The 23,204-nt window shown below is 36.9% G+C and overlaps 1 protein-coding gene across 3 annotated transcripts in view; it reads right to left on the reverse strand.

The window, feature by feature from the left end:
* Positions 1 to 539: 539 nt before the first annotated feature.
* Positions 540 to 23,204, reverse strand: part of LOC145638915 (uncharacterized) — a 36,175-nt gene continuing 13,510 nt past the window's right edge. The window contains exons 9-11 of one of the 3 annotated variants that reach the window (XR_014114741.1): positions 1,526 to 1,615; positions 1,006 to 1,144; positions 540 to 858 (exon numbers count right to left, since the gene is read on the reverse strand). Coding sequence is in view for 2 of the 3 variants with exons in the window: in XM_081689992.1 (XP_081546118.1) it covers positions 1,564 to 1,615 (52 nt within the window). In the remaining variant the exon portion in view is untranslated. Of the gene's footprint in view, positions 859 to 1,005; positions 1,145 to 1,179; positions 1,616 to 23,204 lie in introns of those variants that run through there. The other 2 variants (XM_081689992.1, XM_081689979.1) reach the window with 2 other exon arrangements.

The raw sequence follows: 23,204 nt of genomic DNA on the forward strand, positions 1-23,204 counted from the left end.
GATGGGCTTAATTTGAAATGGTACTTCCCAAACTTTGATCATCAGATGAGAAAGAGTTAGCGGTTTGGCATCTTTTTTCACTGCTTTATAATGTACGGAGTACTTTTTGTTTTCAGTAAATACAATGCATAAACCAAGTCCAGTACTTTAATACAGAGTACTGGCCTATATTGGCTCTTTGCAATCAATGCAGCATTGATGCGTCAATAATGGGCCAAAAACCTCACTGTGGGATCGATTTGATTTGATGACGCTTACAGTTTACCAAATACGCCTTCAATTTGAAACTGCTAACGCGACAATTAAGCCTTTCTTATTTTCCATACTAGTAATGTAATAACCAAAGGAGGTTGTTTTTAAAAGACCAAATGAAATGCATCAGCAAGTTGCAACATTGCACTAGTAATGTGATAATTGAATCTGGATGATGGAAGAGTTTGTAGGATTCAATAAAGGCTTACCTTAGCGATAACCGATATTATGCGTTATAGCCAGGGTGAAAGTGAAATAACTTCAAATGCTATAAAGTATCAATAAAGGGCAGCAAAGTGAAGAATAAATTTTACATTGAAATGATGCAAAATTCTTATATACCATGATTCATGAATGATACCATCTTCTCACTTATCCACAATTTCAATGGGAAAGTTATCACTACAAAGAATGTGGAATATCATCTCCACGGCGAGTTGTACACGGGTCAAAAGCATATCACCACAAAGAATATCAATAGTAAGAGTTCATCACTTGTTCAATCATAAAAAACTCTTCACCACAATCAATCGCTGTAGACAACTGCAGTGACGTAGAAATGCTCAATTTTCATGAAGGCGCTTTACGGTTCAGCAGTAGTTAGATCTGTTCAGTATACATTGGTTTTAATCCACAAAATCTACTATGATTAGGGCAAAACAGTCTTAATCAGCATAAATTTATACATGTAAGGTGTAGTTTTTTAATTTTTTTTTTAATAAAAAAAAGTAAACCAACTTGTACCAATCGTACCTTGTCCACAAACACGTTTTGGTTAAACTCATTCACTTATCAGATGCAAGTTGCAAGTCTATATATGTGCTTAATCAGGAGAAAGGACCCTGACATGCATCCTAATCTTCAAATTAGATGAGAATTTGTAGGAATGGATCTGTGAAATAAATAATTATCACAACACGTGAGCCATAATAAAATGAGTCTTTTTCTCTTAAATTTTCTGAGAAAGAAATTATCTTTACAAACAGAAGCTTTGTCGATCAACAAAATTTCATGAATAGCTTTACATCACAATTCAAATTATGGCAGACAATGAATGATGATGGGAAGAATATGTGTGTTCAAATGGTGTCTTAGCAGCTCTCCAATCATGTCTCCAAACAGAGATATTGGAGAGCTAACTCTACTCCAACACGAGAGCATGAGAGCTCTCCAAGCAGAGCCCAGAGTCATATACCAATGTACTTGTACATTATCAAAAGCAGTATATAGCTAATAACTAACAAATTTAAATTTCTTGGGAACAAAAACTCACTTGTGTTTCATTTTACATAGCCTTAAAGCCCTTATGCATCATCTGTTTTCGTTGACAAACTGGAAATATTCCTCTTCCCCATAAAGTTTCCTGAAATGATTGATAAACATATAAATGTCACTTAACTTGCATTCCTCTCAAACAGAGAATACAATATCGACAATCGGACAAACAAAGAAAAGTAGTCTATTGAGACTTGGAACAGGTCTTAGTTTGGGAACCCAAAAGAGGAAGAGACGAACTAGCAACATGGAATCAAGTCAGTTAAAAATGAAATAGCTGGTCATTTTAAATCTCATAATCCACATATATCTGAATGCATTGCGGATATTGACAAGAAATACATGTTGTCGAATACAACCTCCTCTAGTTCTATCAGGTCATATATGTTTTGTTGCTCAGTACACAGTCTAGTTTAAGATATATCACCAACAATGATGAGAAAAATATAGGCACGATTTTTATTTTAGCAAAAGCAGAACAGCAGCAACAGTAAATATGATGAAAGCAGGATCATTTCATCGAGCATTTTTTGTGTAAATTTCTGAATGACTGGTACAACGATTTTTGCACCTTATATATGACAGCCCTACTTAACAACCCTAGTGACTTACCACTAGCAATCTTACAGCTCATACAATAACCGACAAAAGAAAGAAAGCTGCACAGCAGCACTAGGACACTAGCACACAAGCAACAAAAAGGAAATATTCCTACTCTCTATTTCATCAATCCCCCTCAAGCCGAGAGTGAAGACTGAGACTTGAACTCCAAGCTTGTTCATTTGTTGATTCATTTGTTCTACTGAGAGAACCTTAGTAAACATGTCTCCAAGTTGTTGAGAGCTGTGTACGTAGGTAGGAGAAATGATCCCTTCACTTGACTTATCTCGAATGAAATGACAGTCAATGTCAACATGCTTTGTTTTCTCATGATGTAGTGGATTTGCAGCAATGGCTAATGCAGCCTGATTATCACATAATATAGGTGTTGTGCCTAGCTTTGTCATTCCCAGATCCTTTAGTAGTTCCTAGAGCCACAATACCTCACACACTCTCAATGCCATTGATTTATATTATGCTTTTGCAGTGCTTCTTGCAACCACATATTGTCTCTTTGATTTCCAAGCGACAGGAGATTGCAAAGATGTAGATCTTCTGGTGCTTTGACACCCCGTCAGTCACTGTCACAAACTCACAATAGCACACTGATAGTAAATGTCAGTTGGCTTGACCAAATTTGCTAAGCACATGAACAGTAAAATAGTGAGATAGATGAGTTTGCCTACTAGCTTCTGGTATGGTTCTAGGTCAACCATGACATTTCCACCTTGAGCTGTCAACTTTAGGTGTGGATCCATATGAAGCTTGAAAGATCTCATATACATCATGTCATATTCTTCCACTATATCTATGATGTACTATCTCTGGGACATAAACAGGCTTTGTTCACTTCTGTCTACTTCAATTCCAAGAAAATATCTCAATTCACCCATGTCTTTAATGTGAAACCGGGAGATGCAAGAAATAGTTTTTCTTCATTGATTTCTTTCATGTCATTTCCAGCAACAATCAAGTTAGCAACATACACTAAGATGACTGTTAAACTTCTTCAGAAACAAGGAGTAATCAGATTTTGACTGGAAGAACATATGGGAGCTTGCTTGAGCCCATACAGTGATTTCTTTGGTTTACACACTTTGTTGGTTTTAAAGTTAGTTTGCTCCCCCTCTCTTTGAACACTAACCCTGCTTCCAATTCCTGTATACCCTTGTGGGAGTTTCATGCACACATCTTCTTGCAATTCACAATGCAAAAAAGCATTTTTAACATTCATTTGACGCACAATCCAGCCTTCTAGAGCAACAACAACAAGTAAGGACCTTACAATGGTCATTTTTGCAATTTGAGCAAAGGTTTGGTCATAGTCAACACCATACACTTGCTTGTTCCCTAGAATGACAAGGCTTGTATTTGGTTTTGTATAACCATTTACAACCTATTGCCTTCTTTCCTTGAGAAAGGTAAGCTATTTCCCAAGTATTATTGTTTTTCAGCTTTCCATTCCTCATTCATTGCATCAACCCACTCTTGTTTCTTTACAGCTTGTTTAAAGGATTTAGGCTTGTGACTTCAAACATCAAAATAGAAAATGAATTGCTGGTTGGGACAGAAGCAATGGTTTTTATCTTTTCCGGACAGTCTTAACAAAAAGATTGGATGCGATATTCCCTATCACATAGTCTTTGTGCCATTTGGGTGGCACATGTGGTCTAATACTTCTTCTCTATGTTACTAGGACTCGGATGAAGTGTCAAATTAGACACGAGTGTCCAAGCATCGGACTCGTCCATTTTCTTGGAAAAAGTTGTGTTTTTAGTTAAAAATGAAGTGTCCAAGTGTCGATGTCGGTGTCGGTGTCGGTGTCCAACAAGTGTCATGTCGACACGGACACGTGAGGTAAATGAAAGAGTCCGAGTAACATAGCTTCTTTTCATTCCTTCTCCATTAACATTCTAATCATGATCAAGTTCATCAAACAGAATGAGCAACATTTTCCGAAGTTTCATCAACAATTAACCAGCGTTGGCCCCCAAATTCATACGTAATTATGTCGTTTCGATTCATCCTTCCCCCCACCCTATTCCCAAAAAATACCTATATTTTGGAAAACGAGATTATCGGTGCTTCTTATATGCAAAAAAATGCTAAGTAGTGGATTGAGACAAATCACAAAGCCAAAGTGTTGGGGTGTGGCATGGTGCAAGGGGGCGTGTGGCATGTGCACAAGACATGTGCACCAAGAGACGAGGCATACAAACAACTAATTTTGTTGTTTGAAGGTATGCCGTCGTTGCCTTAACACATGATGATTAAGGATGAATAATATGGTTCTAGGCATTATCCATGACTCCTAAGGCCCTTTGGGAACCCAAGGAAGTACTTGGATGCATAAACTTGCCGGGATAAAAAATTTATGTATGGAAGCCAAATATGAAGGCTATAATACACGAAATCGGAGAAATTTAGGAGGTGTCGGGACCCGATGTCAGAAATTCACGGAATTGTACGGGATGCATCCCAAGGTCATATGATGTTGTTTGGACTCATATACGATCATAAGTCGGCTACTAAAGGCCCAGTGGAAGCTTATAGCCAATAGAAGAGGCGTGTATGGAAACGGGAAAATTGGAAGCTTAATAGAAAATCGGACAGTTCCACCCACCCAATTAGACTCCCAGAGGGTATTACAGTCTATAGGTAGCTTCTCAGCAATTTTTGTTTCCAAGTAAAAAAGAGTCAAAAATTGGAAAAATTCAAGGCTATAATACACGCTTTTTGGCTAATTTTGAAGGTTTCTGGACCCGGTGTCGAAAGGTCCGTAAATATAATGTCGTTTGGAACCATATATGATCATTATATGTTGTCTTAAAAGTCCGTGGTAGCCTCGAGTTTATGATATTGATGCAAGTTCTAAACGGGTAAATTGATAGTTTGAAGGCATATTGGATGGTTTTACCAACCCAAATGGACTTCCGGGGTGTATTAGGGTCCATGGGAAGCATCTCGACAATTTATGTTTCCGGGTCTATAAAAGTGAAAAATTGTCCAAAATTGAAGGCTATAATACACGGTTTCGGATAAGTTTTTGAAATTTTTTCAAAAAATAACCCGAATGCGTGGGTTGACTCCTGGGGTCATATAAGGAGCTTTGAAACTGTAACACACCTATAAAGATGTCTGTGAAGTACAAGAACGAATATGTTTCTATTTTGAAATTCACGAAATTTTGAAATATATTGATGTCATAAAGTGTATTGAAGTGATGTGACTTGACAATAATGATGTCATAAGAATATAATAATAGCGTATAAGTATAATGATGTCTTATTAAGTAATCATATTTATAATGATGTGATGTGATAATATGACATGACAATAGCGATGTCTTAAGAGTATAATAATCTCATATAGGAAAATGGCGTTTCTTTATATGCCCTATATTTTGGAAAACAAGGTTAGCGGTTCTTCTTATATACTAAAAAATGCTAAGTAGTGGATTGATACAAAAGACAAAGCCAAAGTGTTGGGCTATGGATTCGTACAAGGGTGCGTGTGGCATCTGCACAAGACATGTGAGCCGAACGACAAGGTATACAAACAACTAGTTTTGTCGTTTGAGGATATGTCGTCGTTGCCTTAAGACACGATGATTCAGGATCGATGAGATGGTTCTAAACATTATCTATGACTCTTAAAGCCCTTTAGGAACCCATGGAAGTACTTGGATGCATAATCTTGCCCGGTGAAAAAATGATGTATGAAAGCAAAATTTGAAGGCTATAATTCATGAAATCGGATCAATTTAAGAAGCGCCAGGACTCGGTGTCAGGAATTCACGGGATTGTAAGGGATGCATCCCGAGGTCATACGATGTTGTTTGGACCCATATACGACCATAAGTTGGCTACTAAAGGCCTCGTGGAAGCTTATAGCCAATAGAAGAGACGTGTACGAAAACAGGTAAATTGGATGCTTAAAGGCAAATTGGACGGTTCCACCTACCCAATTGGACTCCCGAAGATATAAGGGTCTATAGGTAGCTTCTCGGCATTTTTGTTTCCAAGTAAAAAAGAGTCGAAAATTGGCAAAATTCAAGGCTATAATACACTTTTTGCTAATTTTGAAGGTTTCTAGACCCGGTGTCGAAAGGTCTCGAGATACCAGGAGATACATCCCAGGGTCATATTATGTCGTTTGGAACCATATATAATCATTATATGTTGTCTTAAATGTCCGTGGTAGCCTCGAGTTTATGATATTGGTGCAAGTTCTAAACGGGTAAATTGATAGTTTGAAGGCATATTGGATGGTTTTACCCACCCAAATGGACTTCCGGGATGTATTAGGGTCCATGGGAAACATCTCGACAATTTATGTTTCCGGGTCTAAAAAAAGTGAAAAATTGTCCAAAATTGAAGGCTAATACACGATTTCGGATAAGATTTTGAAATAATATTTTCAAAAAATAACCCGAATGCGTGGGGTGACTCTTGGGGTCATATAAGGAGCATTGAAACTGTAACACACCTATAAAGATTTATGTGAAGTACAAGAATGAATATGTTTCTATTTTGAAATTCATGAAATTTTGAAATATAATAATGCCATAAAGTGTATTGAAGTGATGTGACTTGACAATAATGATGTCATATGAATATATTAATGGCGTATAAGTATAATGATGTCATATTAAGTAATTATATTTATAATGATGTGATGTGATAATATGACATGACAATAGCGATGTCTTAAGAAGTTAAGAGTATAATAATCTCATATAGAAAAATGGCGTTTCTTATATGCCTTATATTTTGGAAAACAAGGTTAGCGGTGCTTCTTATATGCTAAAACATGCTAAGTAATGGATTGATACAAATGACAAAGCTAAAGTGTTGAGCTATGGGTTCGTACAAGGGTGCGTGTGGCATCTGCACAAGACATGTGAATCGAAGGACAAGGTATACAAACAACTAGTTTTGTCATTTGAGGATATGCCGTCGTTGCCTTAAGCCACGATGATTAAGGATGGATGAGATGGTTCTAAGCATTATCTATGACTCTGAAGGCCCTTAAAAACCCATGAAAGTACTTGGATGCATAATCTTACCCGGTGAAAAAATGATGTATGAATGCAAATTTTGAAGGCTATAATACATGAAATCAGAGCTATTTCAGAGGTGCCGGGACTCGGTGTCGGGAATTCACGGGATTGTACGGGATGCATCCCGAGGTCATACGATGTTGTTTGAACCCATATACGACCATAAGTCGGCTACTAAAGGCCTCGTGGAAGCTTATAGCCAATAGAAGAGACGTGTAAGGAAACGGGTAAATTGGATTCTTAAAGGCAAATTGGACGGTTCCACCCACCCAGTTGGACTCCCGGAGAGTATGAGGGTCTATAGGTAGCTTCTCGGCAATTTTTGTTTCCAAGTAAAAAAGAGTCGAAAATTGGCAAAATTCAAGGCTATAATACACGCTTTTTGGCTAATTTCGAAGGTTTCTGGACCCGGTGTCGAAAGGTCTCAAAAAACAGGAGATACATCCTAGGGTCATATAATGTCGTTTAGAACCATAAATGATCATAATATGTTGTCTTAAATGTCTGTGGTAACCTCGAGTTTATGATATTGGTGCAAGTTCTAAACGGGTAAATTGATAGTTTGAAGGCATATTGGATGGTTTTACCTACCCAAATGGACTTTCGGGGTGTATTAGGGTCCATGGGAAGCACCTCGGCAATTTATGTTTCCGGGTCTAAAAAAAGTGAAAAATTGTCCTAAATTGAAGGCTATAATACACGATTTCGGGTAAGTTTTTAAAATATTTTCAAAAAATAACCTGAATGCGTGGGGCGACTCCTGGGGTCATCAGAGAGCTTTGAAACTGTAACACACCTATAAAGATGTCTGTGAAGTACAAGAATGAATATGTTTCTATTTTGAAATTCATGAAATTTTGAAATATAATAATGCCATAAAGTGTATTGAAGTGATGTGACTTGACAATAATGATGTCATATGAATATAATAATGGCGTATAAGTATAATGATGTCATATTAAGTAATTATATTTATAATGATGTGATGTGATAATATGACATGACAATAGCGATGTCTTAAGAAGTTAAGAGTATAATAATCTCATATAGAAAAATGGCGTTTCTTATATGCCTTATATTTTGGAAAACAAGGTTAGCGGTGCTTCTTATATGCTAAAACATGCTAAGTAATGGATTGATACAAATGACAAAGCTAAAGTGTTGGGCTATGGGTTCGTACAAGGGTGCGTGTGGCATATGCACAAGACATGTGAATCGAAGGACAAGGTATACAAACAACTAGTTTTGTCGTTTGAGGATATGGCGTCGTTTCCTTAAGACACGATGATTAAGGATGGATGAGTTGGTTTTAAGTATGATCTATGACTCTGAAGGCCCTTTAGAAACCCATAAAAGTACTTGGATGCATAATCTTACCCGGTAAAAAATGATGTATGAATGCAAATTTTGAAGGCTATAATACATAAAATCGGAGCTATTTAAGAGGTGCCGGGACTCGGTGTTGGAAATTCACGGGATTGTACGAAATGCATCCTGAGGTCATACGATGTTGATTGGACCCATATACGACCATAAGTCGGCTACTAAAGGCCCTGTGGAATCTTATAGCCAATAGAAGAGACGTGTAAGGAAATAGGTAAATTGGATGCTTAAAGGCAAATTGGACGGTTCCACCCACTCAATTGGACTCCCGGAGAGTATTAGGGTCTATAGGTAGCTTCTCGGCAATTTTTGTTTCCAAGTAAAAAAGAATCGAAAATTGGCAAAATTCAAGGCTATAATACACGCTATTTGGCTAATTTCGAAGGTTTCTTGACCCGGTGTCGAAAGGTCTCAAAAAACAGGAGATACATCCTAGGGTCATATAATGTCGTTTGGAACCATAAATGATCATAATATGTTGTCTTAAATGTCTGTTGTAACCTCGAGTTTATGATATTGGTGCAAGTTCTAAACGGGTAAATTGATAGGTTGAAGGCATATTGGATGGTTTTACCTACCCAAATGAACTTCCGGGGTGTATTAGGGTCCATGGGAAGCATCTCGGCGATTTATGTTTCCGGGTCTAAAAAAGGTGAAAAATTGTCCTAAATTGAAGGCTATAATACAAGATTTCGGGTAAGTTTTTAAAATATTTTCAAAAAAAAAACCCGAATGCGTGGGGTGACTCCTGGGGTCATATACGGAGCTTTGAAACTGTAACACACCTATAAAGATGTCTGTGAAGTACAAGAATGAATATGTTTCTATTTTGAAATTCATAAAATTTTGAAATATAATAATGCCATAAAGTGTATTGAAGTGATGTGACATGACAATAATGATGTCATATGAATATAATAATGGCATATAAGTATAATGATGTCATATTAAGTAATTATATTTATAATGATGTGATGTGATAATATGACATGACAATAGCGATGTCTTAAGAAGTTAAGAGTATAATAATCTCATATAGAAAAATGGCGTTTCTTATATGCCTTATATTTTGGAAAACAAGGTTAGCGGTGCTTCTTATATGCTAAAAAATGCTAAGTAATGGATTGATACAAATGACAAAGCTAAAGTGTTGAGCTATGGGTTCGTACAAGGGTGCGTGTGGCATCTGCACAAGACATGTGAATCGAAGGACAAGGTATACAAACAACTAGTTTTGTCGTTTGAGGATATGCCGTCGTTGCCTTAAGACACGATGATTAAGGATGGATGAGATAGTTCTAAGCATTATCTATGACTCTGAAAGCCCTTTAGAAACCCATGAGAGTACTTGGATGGATAATCTTACCCGGTGAAAAAATGATGTATGAATGCAAATTTTGAAGGCTATAATACATGAAATCAGAGCTATTTAAGAGGTGCCGGGACTCGAGGTCGGGAATTCACGGGATTTGTACGGGATGCATCCCGAGGTCATACGATATTGATTGGACCCATATACGACCATAAGTCGGCTACTAAAGGCCCCGTGGTAGCTTCTCGGCAATTTTTGTTTCTAAGTAAAAAAGAGTCGAAAATTGGCAAAATTCAAGGCTATAGTACACGCTTTTTGGCTAATTTCGAAGGTTTATGGACCCGGTGTCGAAAGGTCTAAAAAAACAAGAGATACATCCCATGGTCATATGATGTCGTTTGGAACCATAAATGATCATAATAGGTTGTCTTAAATGTCCGTGGTAACCTCGAGTTTATGATATTGGTGCCTATGTTACATGGACTCGGGTACGTGTGTCAGACTTGGACACGTGTCCAAGTGTCCGATTCGTCAATTTCCAAAATTTTAGGACACGGGGACTCTGTCCTATATTTGGACACGGGTGCGGAGACATGACACTTTTATTTTTTGCAAAAAAAAATTATACATTACAAAATATTTTAATACTCTTAAATTTTTAAAATTAAATTTTATATCATATACTTGTAATATAAATTATATGAGTACTATTTCTTGTTATAAATATTCTAGTACTTTCTCTAAAATGAATTGTTTACCGTTTTCAAAAAATAAAATAAAATAAAATAAAAGAATTTTTTACTGTTGTAAATTGTTTATAGTTGTAAATATGGGGTAATGTATCACAAAAAATTAATTTTGGTTAAAGTTAGTAGTCAAAAAGTCAAAAGCAAAATAAGTCGTATCCCATTACCCTACCCCCCACCTTTCTGACAGCCCCACTCATTTCCTCTTCCTGCCTTTCTCTCTCTCCTCCCCCTCTTTGCTTTTCACTCTCTGGTTTCAATGGAGTCGAAGAAGATTTCGCACACAGCCCTTGCCCTGAAGTATCCGAGTGCAAATAGCCGAATTTGACACGAATTTCGTGTCCGTGTCCGCGTCGTGTCGTGTCGACACGGACACTTGGATTTTAGCTGAGTCCGATGAACATAGGTGCAAGTTCTAAACGGGTAAATTGATAGTTTGAAGGCATATTGGATGGTTTTACCTACCCAAATGCACTTCCGGGGTGTATTAGGGTCCATGGGAAGCATCTCGGCAATTTATGTTTCCTGGTCTAAAAAAGTGAAAAATTGTCCAAAATTAAAGGCTATAATACACGATTTCGGATAAGTTTTTGAATTTTTTTCAAAAAATAACCCGAATGCGTGGGTTGACTCCTGGGGTCATATAAGGAGCTTTGAAACTGTAACACACCTATAAAGATGTCTGTGAAGTACAAGAATGAATATGTTTCTATTTTGAAATTCACGAAATTTTAAAATATATTGATGTCACAAAGTGTATAGAAGTGATGTGACTTGACAATAATGATGTCATATGAATATAATAATGGCGTATAAGTATAATGATGTCATATTAAGTAATCATATTTATAATGATGTGATGTGATAATATGACGTGACAATAGCGAGGTCTTAAGAGTATAATAATCTCATATAGGAAAATGGCGTTTCTTTATATGCCTTATATTTTGGAAAACAAGGTTAGCGGTGCTTCTTATATGCTAAAAAATGCTAAGTAATGGATTGATACAAATGACAAAGCTAAAGTGTTGGGCTATGGGTTCGTACAAGGGTGCATGTGGCATCTACACAAGACATTTGAATCGAAGGACAAGGTATACAAACAACTAGTTTTGTCGTTTGAGGATATGCCGTCGTTGCCTTAAGACACGATGATTAAGGATGGATGAGATGGTTCTAAGCATTATCTATGACTCTGAAGGCCCTTTAGAAACCCATGAAAGTTGATGCATAATCTTATCTGGTGAAAAAATGATGTATGAATGCAAATATTGAAGGCTATAATACATAAAATCAGAGCTATTTAAGAGGTGCCGGGACTCGGTGTCGGGAATTCACGGGATTGTACGGGATGCATCCCGAGGTCATACAATGTTGATTGGACCCATATACGACCATAAGTCGGCTACTAAAGACCCCGTGGAAGCTTATAGCCAATAGAAGAGAAGTGTAAGGAAACGGGTAAATTGGATGCTTAAAGGCAAATTGGACGGTTCCACCCACCCAATTGGACTCCCGGAGAGTATTAGGGTCTATAGGTAGCTTCTTGGCAATTTTTGTTTCCAAGTAAAAAAGAGTCGAATATTAGAAAAATTCAAGGCTATAATACACGCTTTTTGACTAATTTTGAAGGTTTCTGGATCCGGTGTCGAAAAGTCTCAAAAACCAGGAGATACATCCCAAGGTCATATAATGTCGTTTGGAACCATATATGATCATTATATGTTGTCATAAATGTCCGTGGTAACCTCGAGTTTATGATATTGGTGCAAGTTTTAAACGGGTAAATTGATAGTTTGAAGGCATATTGGATGGTTTTACCCACCCAAATGGACTTCCGAGGTGTATTAGGGTCCATGGGAAGCACCTCGGCAATTTATGTTTTCGGGTCTAAAAAAAGTGAAAAATTGTCCAAAATTGAAGGCTATAATACACAATTTCGGGTAAGTTTTTGAAATATTTTCAAAAAATAACCCGAATGCGTGGGGTGACTCCCGGGGGCATATAAGGAGCTTTGAAACTGTAACACACCTATAAAGATGTCTGTGAAGTACAAGAATGAATATGTTTCTATTTTGAAATTCATGAAATTTTGAAATATAATAATGCAATAAAGTGTATTGAAGTGATGTGACTTGACAATAATTATGTCATATGAATATAATAATGGCGTATAAGTATAATGATGTCATATTAAGTAATTATATTTATAATGATGTGATGTGATAATATGACATGACAATAGCGATGTCTTAAGAAGTTAAGAGTATAATAATCTCACATAGAAAAATGGCGTTTCTTATATGCCTTATATTTTGGAAAACAAGGTTAGCGGCGCTTCTTATATGCTAAAAAATGGATTGATACAAATGACAAAGCTAAAGTTTTGGGCTATGGGTTCGTACAAGGGTGCGTGTGGCATCTGCACAAGACATGTGAATCGAAGGACAAGGTATAAAAACAACTAGTTTTGTCGTTTGAGGATATGCCGTCGTTGTCTTAAGACACGATGATTAAGGATGGATGAAATGGTTCTAAGCATTATCTATGACTCTGAAGGCCCTATAGAAACCCATGAAAGTGCTTGGATGCATAATCTTACCTGGTGAAAAAATGATGTATGAATGCAAATTTGAAGGCTATAATACATGAAATCGGAGCTATTTAAGAGGTGCCGGGACTCGGTGTCGGGAATTCACGGGTTTGTACGGGATGCATCCTGAGGTCATACGATGTTGATTGGACCCATATACGACCATAAGTCGGCTACTAAAGGCCCCGTGGAAGCTTATAGCCAATAGAAGAGACGTGTAAGGAAACGGGTAAATTGGATGCTTAAAGGCAAATTGGACGGTTCCACCCACCCAATTGGACTCCCTGAGAGTATTAGGGTCTATAGGTAGCTTCTCGGCAATTTTTGTTTCCAAGTAAAAAAGAGTCGAAAATTGGCAAAATTCAAGGCTATAATACACGCTTTTTGGCTAATTTCGAAGGTTTCCGGACCCGGTGTCGAAAAGTCTTAAAAAACAGGAGATACATCCCAAGATCATATAATGTCGTTTGGAACCATATATGATCATTATATGTTGTCTTAAATGTCCGTAGTAACCTCGAGTTTATGATATTGGTGCAAGTTCTAAACGAGTAAATTGATAGTTTGAAGGCATATTGGATGGTTTTACCCACCCAAATGGACTTCCGGGGTGTATTAGGGTCCATGGGAAGCATCTCGACAATTTATGTTTCCGGTGTATAAAAAAAGTGAAAAATTGTCCAAAATTGAAGGCTATAATACACGATTTCGGATAAGTTTTTAAAATTTTTTCAAAAAATAACCCGAATGCGTGGGTTGACTCCTGGGGTCATATAAGGAGCTTTGAAACTGTAACACACCTATAAAGATGTCTATGAAGTACAAGAATGAATATATTTCTATTTTGAAATTCATGAAATTTTGAAATATAATAATGCAATAAAGTGTATTGAAGCGATGTGACTTGACAATAATGATGTCATATGAATATAATAATGGCGTATAAGTATAATGATGTCATATTAAGTAATTATATTTATAATGATGTGATGTGATAATATGACATGACAATAGCGATGTCTGAAGAGTATAATAATCTCATATAGAAAAATGGCGTTTCTTTACATGCCTTATATTTTGGAAAACAAGGTTAGCGGTTCTTCTTATATGCTAAAAAATGCTAAGTAATGGATTAATACAAATGACAAAGCTAAAGTGTTGGGCTATGGGTTCGTACAAGGGTGCGTGCGGCATCTGCACAAGACATGTGAATCGAAGGACAAGGTATACAAACAACTAGTTTTGTCGTTTGAGGATATGCCGTCGTCGCCTTAAGACACGATGATTAAGGATGGATGAGATGGTTTTAAGCATTATTTATGACTCTGAAAGCCCTTTAGAAACCCATGAAAGTACTTGGATTCATAATCTTACCTAGTAAAAAAATGATGTATGAATGCAAATTTTAAAGGCTATAATACATGAAATCGGAGCTATTTAAGAAGTGCCAGGACTCGGTGTCGGGAATTCACGGGATTGTACGGGATGCATCCCGAGGTCATACGATGTTGTTTGGACCCATATACGACCATAAGTCGGCTACTAAAGGTCCCGTTGAAGCTTATAGCCAATAGAAGAGACGTGTAAGGAAACGAGTAAATTGGATGCTTAAAGGCAAATTGAACGGTTCTACCCACCCAATTGGACTCTCGGCGAGTATTAGGGTCTATAGGTAGCTTCTCGGCAATTTTTGTTTCCAAGTAAAAAAAAGTCGAAAATTGGAAAAATTCAAGGCTATAATACACGCTTTTTGACTTATTTTAAAGGTTTGTGGACCTGGTGTCGAAAGGTCTCAAAAACCAGGTTATACATCCCAGTGTCATATATTATCGTTTGGAACCATATATGATCATTATATGTTGTCTTAAATGTCCGTGGTAGCCTCGAGTTTATGATTTTGGTGCAAGTTCTAAATGGGTAAATTGATAGTTTGAAGGCATATTGGATGGTTTGACCCACCCAAATGGACTTCCGGCGTGTATTAGGCTCCATGGGAAGCATCTCGGCAATTGATGTTTCTAGGTCTAAAAAAAGTGAAAAATTTTCCAAAATTGAAGGCTATAATACACGTTTTCGGGTAAGTTTTTGAAATTTTTTCAAGAAATAACCCGAATGTGTGGGGTGACTCCAGGGGTCATATAAGGAGCTTTGAAACTGTAAGACACCTATAAAGATGTCTGTGAAGTACAAGAATGAATATTTTTCTATTTTGAAATTCACAAAATTTTGAAATATAATGATGTCATAAAGTTTATTGAATTGATGTGACTTGACAATAATGATGTCATATGAATATAATAATGGCGTATAAGTATAATGATGTCATATTAAATAATCATATTTATAATGATGTGATGTGATAATATGACATGATAATAGCGATGTCTTAAGTGTATAATAATCTCATATAGAAAAATGGCGTTTCTTATATGCCCTATACATTGGAAAACAAAGTTAGCGGTGCTTCTTATATGCTAAAAAAGGCTAAGTAGTGGATTGATACAAGTGACAAAGCTTAAGTGTTGGGCTATGGGTTCATACAAGGGTGCGTGTGGCTTCTGCACAAGACATGTACACCGAAGGACAAGGTATACAAACAACTAGTTTTGTCGTTTGTGGATGTGCTGTCGTTGCCTTAAGACACGATGATTAAGGATGGATGAGATGGTTTTAAGCATTATCTATGACTCTGAAGGTCCTTTAGGAAACCATGGAAGTAATTGGATGCATAATCTTACCTCGAGACAAAATGATGTATGAAAGCAAAATTTAAAGGCTATAATACGCGAAATCGGAACAATTTAAGAGGTGCCGGGACCCGGTGTCGGGAATTCATGGGATTGTACGGGATGCATCCTGAGGTCATACGATGTTGTTTGAACCCATATACGACCATAAGTCGGCTACTAAAGGCCCCGTGGAAGCTTTTAGCCAATAGAAGAGACGTGTACGGAAACGGGTAAATTGGAAGCTTAAAGGAAAATTGGACGGTTCCACCAACCCAATTGGACTCCCAAAGGGTATTAGGGCCTATAGGCATCTTCTCTGCAATTTTTGTTTTCAAGTAAAAAATTGTCGAAAATTGGCAAAATTCAAGGCTTTAATACACGTTTTTTGGCTAATTTTGAAGGTTAATGGACCCGGTGTCGAAAGGTCTCGAGATACTAGGAGATACATCACAGGGTCATATAATGTCGTTTGGAACCATATATGATCATTATATGTTTTCTTAAATGTCCGTGGTAGCCTCGAGTTTATGATATTGGTGCAAGTTCTAAACGGGTAAATTGATAGTTTGAAGGCATATTGGATGGTTTTACCCACCCAAATGGACTTGCGGGGTGTATTAGGGTCCATGGGAAGTATCTCGGCAATTTTTGTTTCCGGGTTTAAAAAAGTGAAAAATTGAACAAAATTAAAGGCTATATTATACACGATTTTGGGTAAGTATTTGAATTTTTTTTCAAAATATAACCCGAATGCGTGGGGTGACTCCTGGGTCATATAAGGAGCTTTGAAACTGTAACACACCTATAAAGATGTATGTGAAGTACAAGAATGAATATGTTTCTAATTTGAAAATTCACGGAATTTTGAAATATAATTATGTCATAAAGAGTATTGAAGTGATGTGACTTGACAATAATGATGTCATATGAATATACTAATGGCGTATAAGTTTAATTATGTTGTATAAGTAATCATATTTATAATGATGTGATGTGATAATATGACAGGACTTGACAATAACAATGTCTTAAGAGTATAATAATCTCATATAAGGAAAATGGCGTTTCTTATATGCCCTACATTTAGGAAAACGAGGAAATGCTTCTTATATGCTAAAAAATGCTAAGTAGTGGATTGAGACAAGTAACAAAGCCACAATGTTTGGCTATGGGATCTTCCAAGGGCGCGTGTGGCATGTGCACAAGACGTGCACAAAAAGGACAAGGCATACAAACAACTAATTTAGTCGTTTGAGGGTATGCAGTCGTTGCCGTAAGACACGATGATTAAGGATGGAAGAGAATGTTCCAAGCATTACCCATGAATCTCAAGGCCTTTGGGAACCCATGAAAGTACTTGGATGCATAATTATGCATAGTGAAAAAATGATGTATGAAAGCAAAATTTGAAGGCTATAACTCATGAAATCAGAGCAATTTAAGAGGTGTCGAGACCTGGTGTTAGAAATTCACGGGATTGTATGGGATGCATCCTGAGGTCATAAGATATTGTTTGGACCCATATACGACCATAAGTCGGCTACTAAAGGCCTTGTGGAAGCTTATAGCCAATAGAAGAGGCGTGTACGGATTCGGGTAAATTGGATGCTTAAAGGCAAATTGGACGGTTCGACCTTAACTCCTAGAGGGTATTAGGGTCTATAGGTAGCTTCTTGGCAATTTTTGTTTCCGAGTAAAAAAGAGTCGAAAATTAACAATATTCAAGGCTATAATACACGTTTTTTTTTTCTAATTTTGAAGGTTTTTGGACTCGGCATCGAAAGGTCTCAAAATACCAGGAGATACATCCTGGGGTCATATAATGTCGTTTGGAACCATATATGATCATTATATGTTGTCATAAATGTCCGTGGTAGCCTGGAGTTTATGAAATTGGTGTAAGTTCTAAACCGGTAAATTGATAGTTTGAAGGCATATTGGATGATTTTACCCACCTAAATGGATTTTCGCGGTGTTTTAGGGTTCATGGGAAGCATCTTGGCAATTTTTTTTTCAGGGTCTAAAAAAGTGAAAATTTGTCCAAAATTGAAGGCTGTAATACATGATTTCGGGTTAGTATTTAACATTTTTTCAAAAAATATCCTGAATGCGTTGGGTAACTCTTGGGATCATATAATGTTCTATAAAACCGTAACACACCTATAAAGATGTTTGTAAAGTAGCAAGAATGATAATGTTTCCATTTTGAAATTCATGAAATTTTAAAATATAATTATGTCATAAAAATGTATTGAATTGATGTGACTTGACAATAATGATGCTATATGAATATAATGACGTCATAAAAGTATATTAAGTAATGTGACTCGACAATAATAATGTCATATGAATCTAATGATGGTGTATAAGTATCATGATGTCTTATTATGTAATTATATTTATACTGATGTGATGTCATGATATGACGGGACTTGACAATAGTGATTTCTTAAGAGTGTAATAATCTCATATAAGGAAAATGGTGTTTCTCATATTCCCTATATTTTGGAAAACATGGTTAGCGGTGCTTCTTCTATGATAAAAAATGCTAAGTAGTGGAATGAGACAAGTCACAGAGCCAAAGTGTTAGGGTTTGTGATCGTGCAAGGGGGCGTGTGGCATGTGCACTAAGACATTTGCAATCAAGGATAAGGCATACAAACAACTAGTTTTGTTGTTTGATGGTATGCTGTCATTGCGTCTAAGACATGATAATTAATTATGGATGAGATGGTTCTAGGCATTTTCCATGACTCCCAAGGCCCTTCGGGAACCCATGGAAGTACTTGGATGTATAATCTTGCCTAGAGAAAAAATGATGTATGGAAGAAAAATTTGAAGACTATAATACACGAAATCGGAGCAATTTAAGAGGTTTGGGGACCCGGTGTTAGAAATTCACGGGATTGTAGGGGATGCATCCCGAGGTCATATGATGATGTTTGGACTTTGGACCCATATACGACCATAAGTCGGCTACTAAAGGCCCCGTGGAAGCTTATAGCCAATAGAAGAGGCGTCTACGAAAACGGGTAAATTGGATGCTTAAATGCAAATTGGACGGTTACACCCACCCAATTGGACTCCCGGATGGTATTAGGGTCTATAGGTAGCTTCTCGACAATTTTTGTTTCCGAGTAAAAGAGAGTCGAAAATTGGCAAAATTCATGGCTAATTTTAAAGGTTTCTCGACCCGGTGTCGAAAGGTCTCTAAATACCAAGAGATACATCCAAGGGTCATATAATGTCGTTTGAACCATATATGATCATTATATGTTGTCATAAATGTCCGTGGTAGCCTCGAGTTTATGAAATTGGTGTAAGTTCTAAACATGTAAATTGATGAAGGCAAATTGGATGGTTTTACCCACCTAAATGGACTACCGGGGTATATTAGGGTCAATGGGAAGTATCTTGGAAATTTTTATTTCCGAGTCTAAAAAAGTGAAAAATTGTCAAAAATTAAAGGCTATAATACACGATTTCGGGTTAGTTTTTGACATTTTTTCAAAAATAACTAGAATGCGTGGGGTGACTCCCGGGGTCATATAAGGTTCTTTAAAACCGTAACACACCTATAAAGATGTCTATAAAGTACCAAGAATGATTATGTTTCTATTTTGAAATTCATGAAATATAATATGTCATAAAAGTGTATTGAAGTGATGTGACTTGACAATAATGATGTCATATAAAAATAATGATGTCGTATAAGTATAATGATGTCATATTAAGTAATCATATTTATAATGATGTGATGTGATAATATGACAGAACTTGACAATAGCGATGTCTAAGAGTATAATAATCTCATATAAGGAAAATGACGGTTCTGATATGCCCTATATTTTGGAAAACGATGTTAACGGTGCTTCTTATATGGTAAAATATGCTAAGGAGTGGATTGAGACAAGTCACAAAGCCATGGGCTATGGGATGGTGCAAGGGCGCGTGTGGCATGTGCACAAGACATGTGCACCGAAGGACAAGACATACAAACAACTAGTTTTGTCGTTTGAGCGTATGCCGTCGTTGCCTTAAGACAAGATGATTAAGGATGGATGAGATGGATTTATGCATTACCATGACTCTCGAGGCCCTTTAGGAACCCATGGAAGTACTTGGTTGCATAATCTTGCTCGGTGAAAAAATGATGTATGAAAGAAAAATTTGAAGGCTATAATACATGAAATCGGAGCAATTTAAGAGGTGGCGGGACCTGTGTCAGAAATTCACGAGATTGTATGAGATGCATCCCGAGTTTATATGAAGTTGTTTGGACCCAAAAACTACCATAAGTCGGCTACTAAAGGCCCCGTGGAAGCTTATAGCCAATAGAAGAGGCGTGTACGGAAACGGGTGAATTGGATACTTAAAGGCAAATTAGACGGTTCCACCTACCCAATAGGACTCCCGGAGGGTATTAGGGTCTATAGGTAGCTTCTCTACAATTTTTGTTTCCGAGTAAAAACGAGTCGAAAATTGGCAAGATTAAGGCATAATACACGCTTTTTGACTAATTTTGAAGGGTTCTGGACCCGGGGTCGAAAGGTCTCGAACTACCAAGAGATACATCCAAGGGTCATATAATGTCGTTTGGAACCATATATGATCATTATATGTTGTCATAAATGTTTGTAGTAGCCTCGAGTTTATGAAATTGGTGAAGTTATAAACAGGTAAATTGATAGTTTAAAGGCATATTGGATGGTTTTACCCACCTAAATGGACTTCTGGGGTGTATTAGGGTCCATGGGAAGCATCTTGGCAATATTTGTTTCCGAGTCTTAAAATGTGAAAATTTGTCCAAAATTGAAGACTTTAATACAAGATTTTGGGTCAGTTTTTGACATTTTTTCAAAAAATAACCTGAATGCATGGGGTGACTCCAAGGGTCATATAAGGTGCTTTGAAACCGTAACACACCGATAAAGATGTCTGTAAAGTACCAAGAATGATTATGTTTCTATTTTGAAATTCATGAAATATAATGATGTCATAAAAGTGTATTGAAGTGATGTGACTTGACAATAATGAAGTCATATGAATATAATAATGGCGTATAAGTATAATGATGTCATATTAAGTAATCATTCTTATAATGATTTGATAATATGACAAGACTAGACAATAGCGATGTCTTAAGAGTATAATAATCTCATATAAGGAAAATGACATTTGTTAGTTGCCCTATATTTTGGAAAACGAGGTTAGCGGTTATTCTTATATGCTAAAAAATGCTAAGTAGTGGATTGAGACAAGTCACAAATCCAAAGTGTTGGGCTATGGGATCGTGGAAGGAAGCGGGTGGCATGTGCACAAGACATGTGCAATCAAGGTCAAGGCATACAAACAACTAGTTATGTCGTTTGATGGTATGCCATCATTGCCTCAAGACATGCTAATTAAGGACAGAAGAGATAGGTCTAAGAATTTTCCATGACTCCCAACACCCTTCGGGAACCAATAGAAGTACCAGGATGTATAATCTTGCCTAGTGAAAAAATGATGTATGGATGAAAATTTTGAAGGCTATAAGACACGAAATCGGAGCAATTTAAGAGGTGTCGGGACCCGGTGTTTGAAATTCATAAGATTGTAGAGGCTGAATCCCGAGGTCATATGATGTTGTTTAGACCTATATACGACCATAAGTCGGCTACTAAAGGCCCCGTGGAAGCATATAGCTAACAGAAGAGGCGTGTATGGAAACGGGTAAATTGGATGCTTAAAGGCAAATTGGACGGTTTCACTCACCCAATTGAACTCCCGGAGGGTATTAGGGTCAATAAGTAGCTTCTCAACAATTTTTGTTTCCGAGTAAAAAAGAGTCGAAAATTGGCAAAATTCAAGGCTACTTAATCGGTCATATAATGATCATAATTCAACATTATATGATCATTATATATAGTCATAAATTTCGTGGTAGCCTCGCGTTTATAAAATGTGTGTAAGTTCTAAACGGGTAAATTGATAGTTTGAAGGCAAATTAGATGGTTTTACCCGACCAAATGGACTTCTGGGGTGTATTAGGGTCCATGGGAAGCATCTCGCCAATTAATGTTTCCGGGGCTAAAAAAGTGAAAAATTGTCCAAAATTGAAGGCTATAATACACGATTTCGGGTAAGTTTTTGAAATTTTTTCAAAAAATAACCCGAATACGTGGGGTGACTCCTGGGGTCATATTTGAAACTGTAACACACCTATAAACATGTCTGTGAAGTACAAGAATGAATATGTTTCTATTTTGAAATTCATGAAATTTTGAAATATAATGATGTCATAAAGTGTATTGAAGTGATGTGACTTGACAATAATGATGTTACATGAATATAATAATGGCTTATAAGTATATTGATGTCATATTAAGTAATCATATTTATAAAGATGTGATGTGATAATATGAGAGGACTTGATAATAGCGATGTCTTAAGAGTATAATAATCTCATTTAAGGAAAATGGCGTTTCTTATATGCCCTATATTTTAGAAAACGAGGTTAGCGTTGCTTTTTATATGCTAAAAAAATGTTAAGTAGTGGATTGAAACAAGTCACAAATCCAAAGTGTTGGGCTATGGGATCATGCAAGGGCGCGTGTGGCATGTGCACAAGACATGTGCACCGAAGGACAAGGCATACAAACAACTAGTTTTGTTGTTTGAGGGTATGTTGTTGTTGCCTTAAGACTTGCTATTTAAGGATGGATGAGATGGTTCTAAGCATTATCCATGATTCTCAAGGCCCTTTGGGAACCCATGGAAATACTTGGATGCATAATCTTGCTCGGTGAAAAAGTGATTTATGAAAACAAAATTTGAAGGCTATAATACATGAAATCAGAGCAATTTAAGAGGTGCCAGGACTCGGTGTCAGAAATTCACGGGATTGTACGGGATGCATTTCGAGGTCATATGATGTTGTTTGGACCCATATACAACCATTAGTCGGCTACTAAAGGCCCCGTGGAAGCTTATAGCCAATAGAAGAGGCGCGTACAAAAATAGGTAAATTGGATGCTTAAAGGCAAATTGGACGGTTCCACCCACCCAATTCTGGCGTTTCTTATATGCCCTATATTCTGGTAAACAAGGTTAGTGGTGCTTCTTATATGCTAAAAAATGCTAAGTAGTGGATTGAGACAAGTCACAAAGCCACGGGCTATGGGATCATGCAAGGGGGCGTGTCGCATGTGCACAACACATGTGCAATCAAGGACAAGGCATACAAACAACTAGTTTTGCCGTTTGATGG

Source organism: Chenopodium album, chromosome 1 (assembly GCF_948465745.1).
Source record: "Chenopodium album chromosome 1, dcCheAlbu1.1, whole genome shotgun sequence".
Taxonomy (NCBI): domain Eukaryota; kingdom Viridiplantae; phylum Streptophyta; class Magnoliopsida; order Caryophyllales; family Amaranthaceae; genus Chenopodium; species Chenopodium album.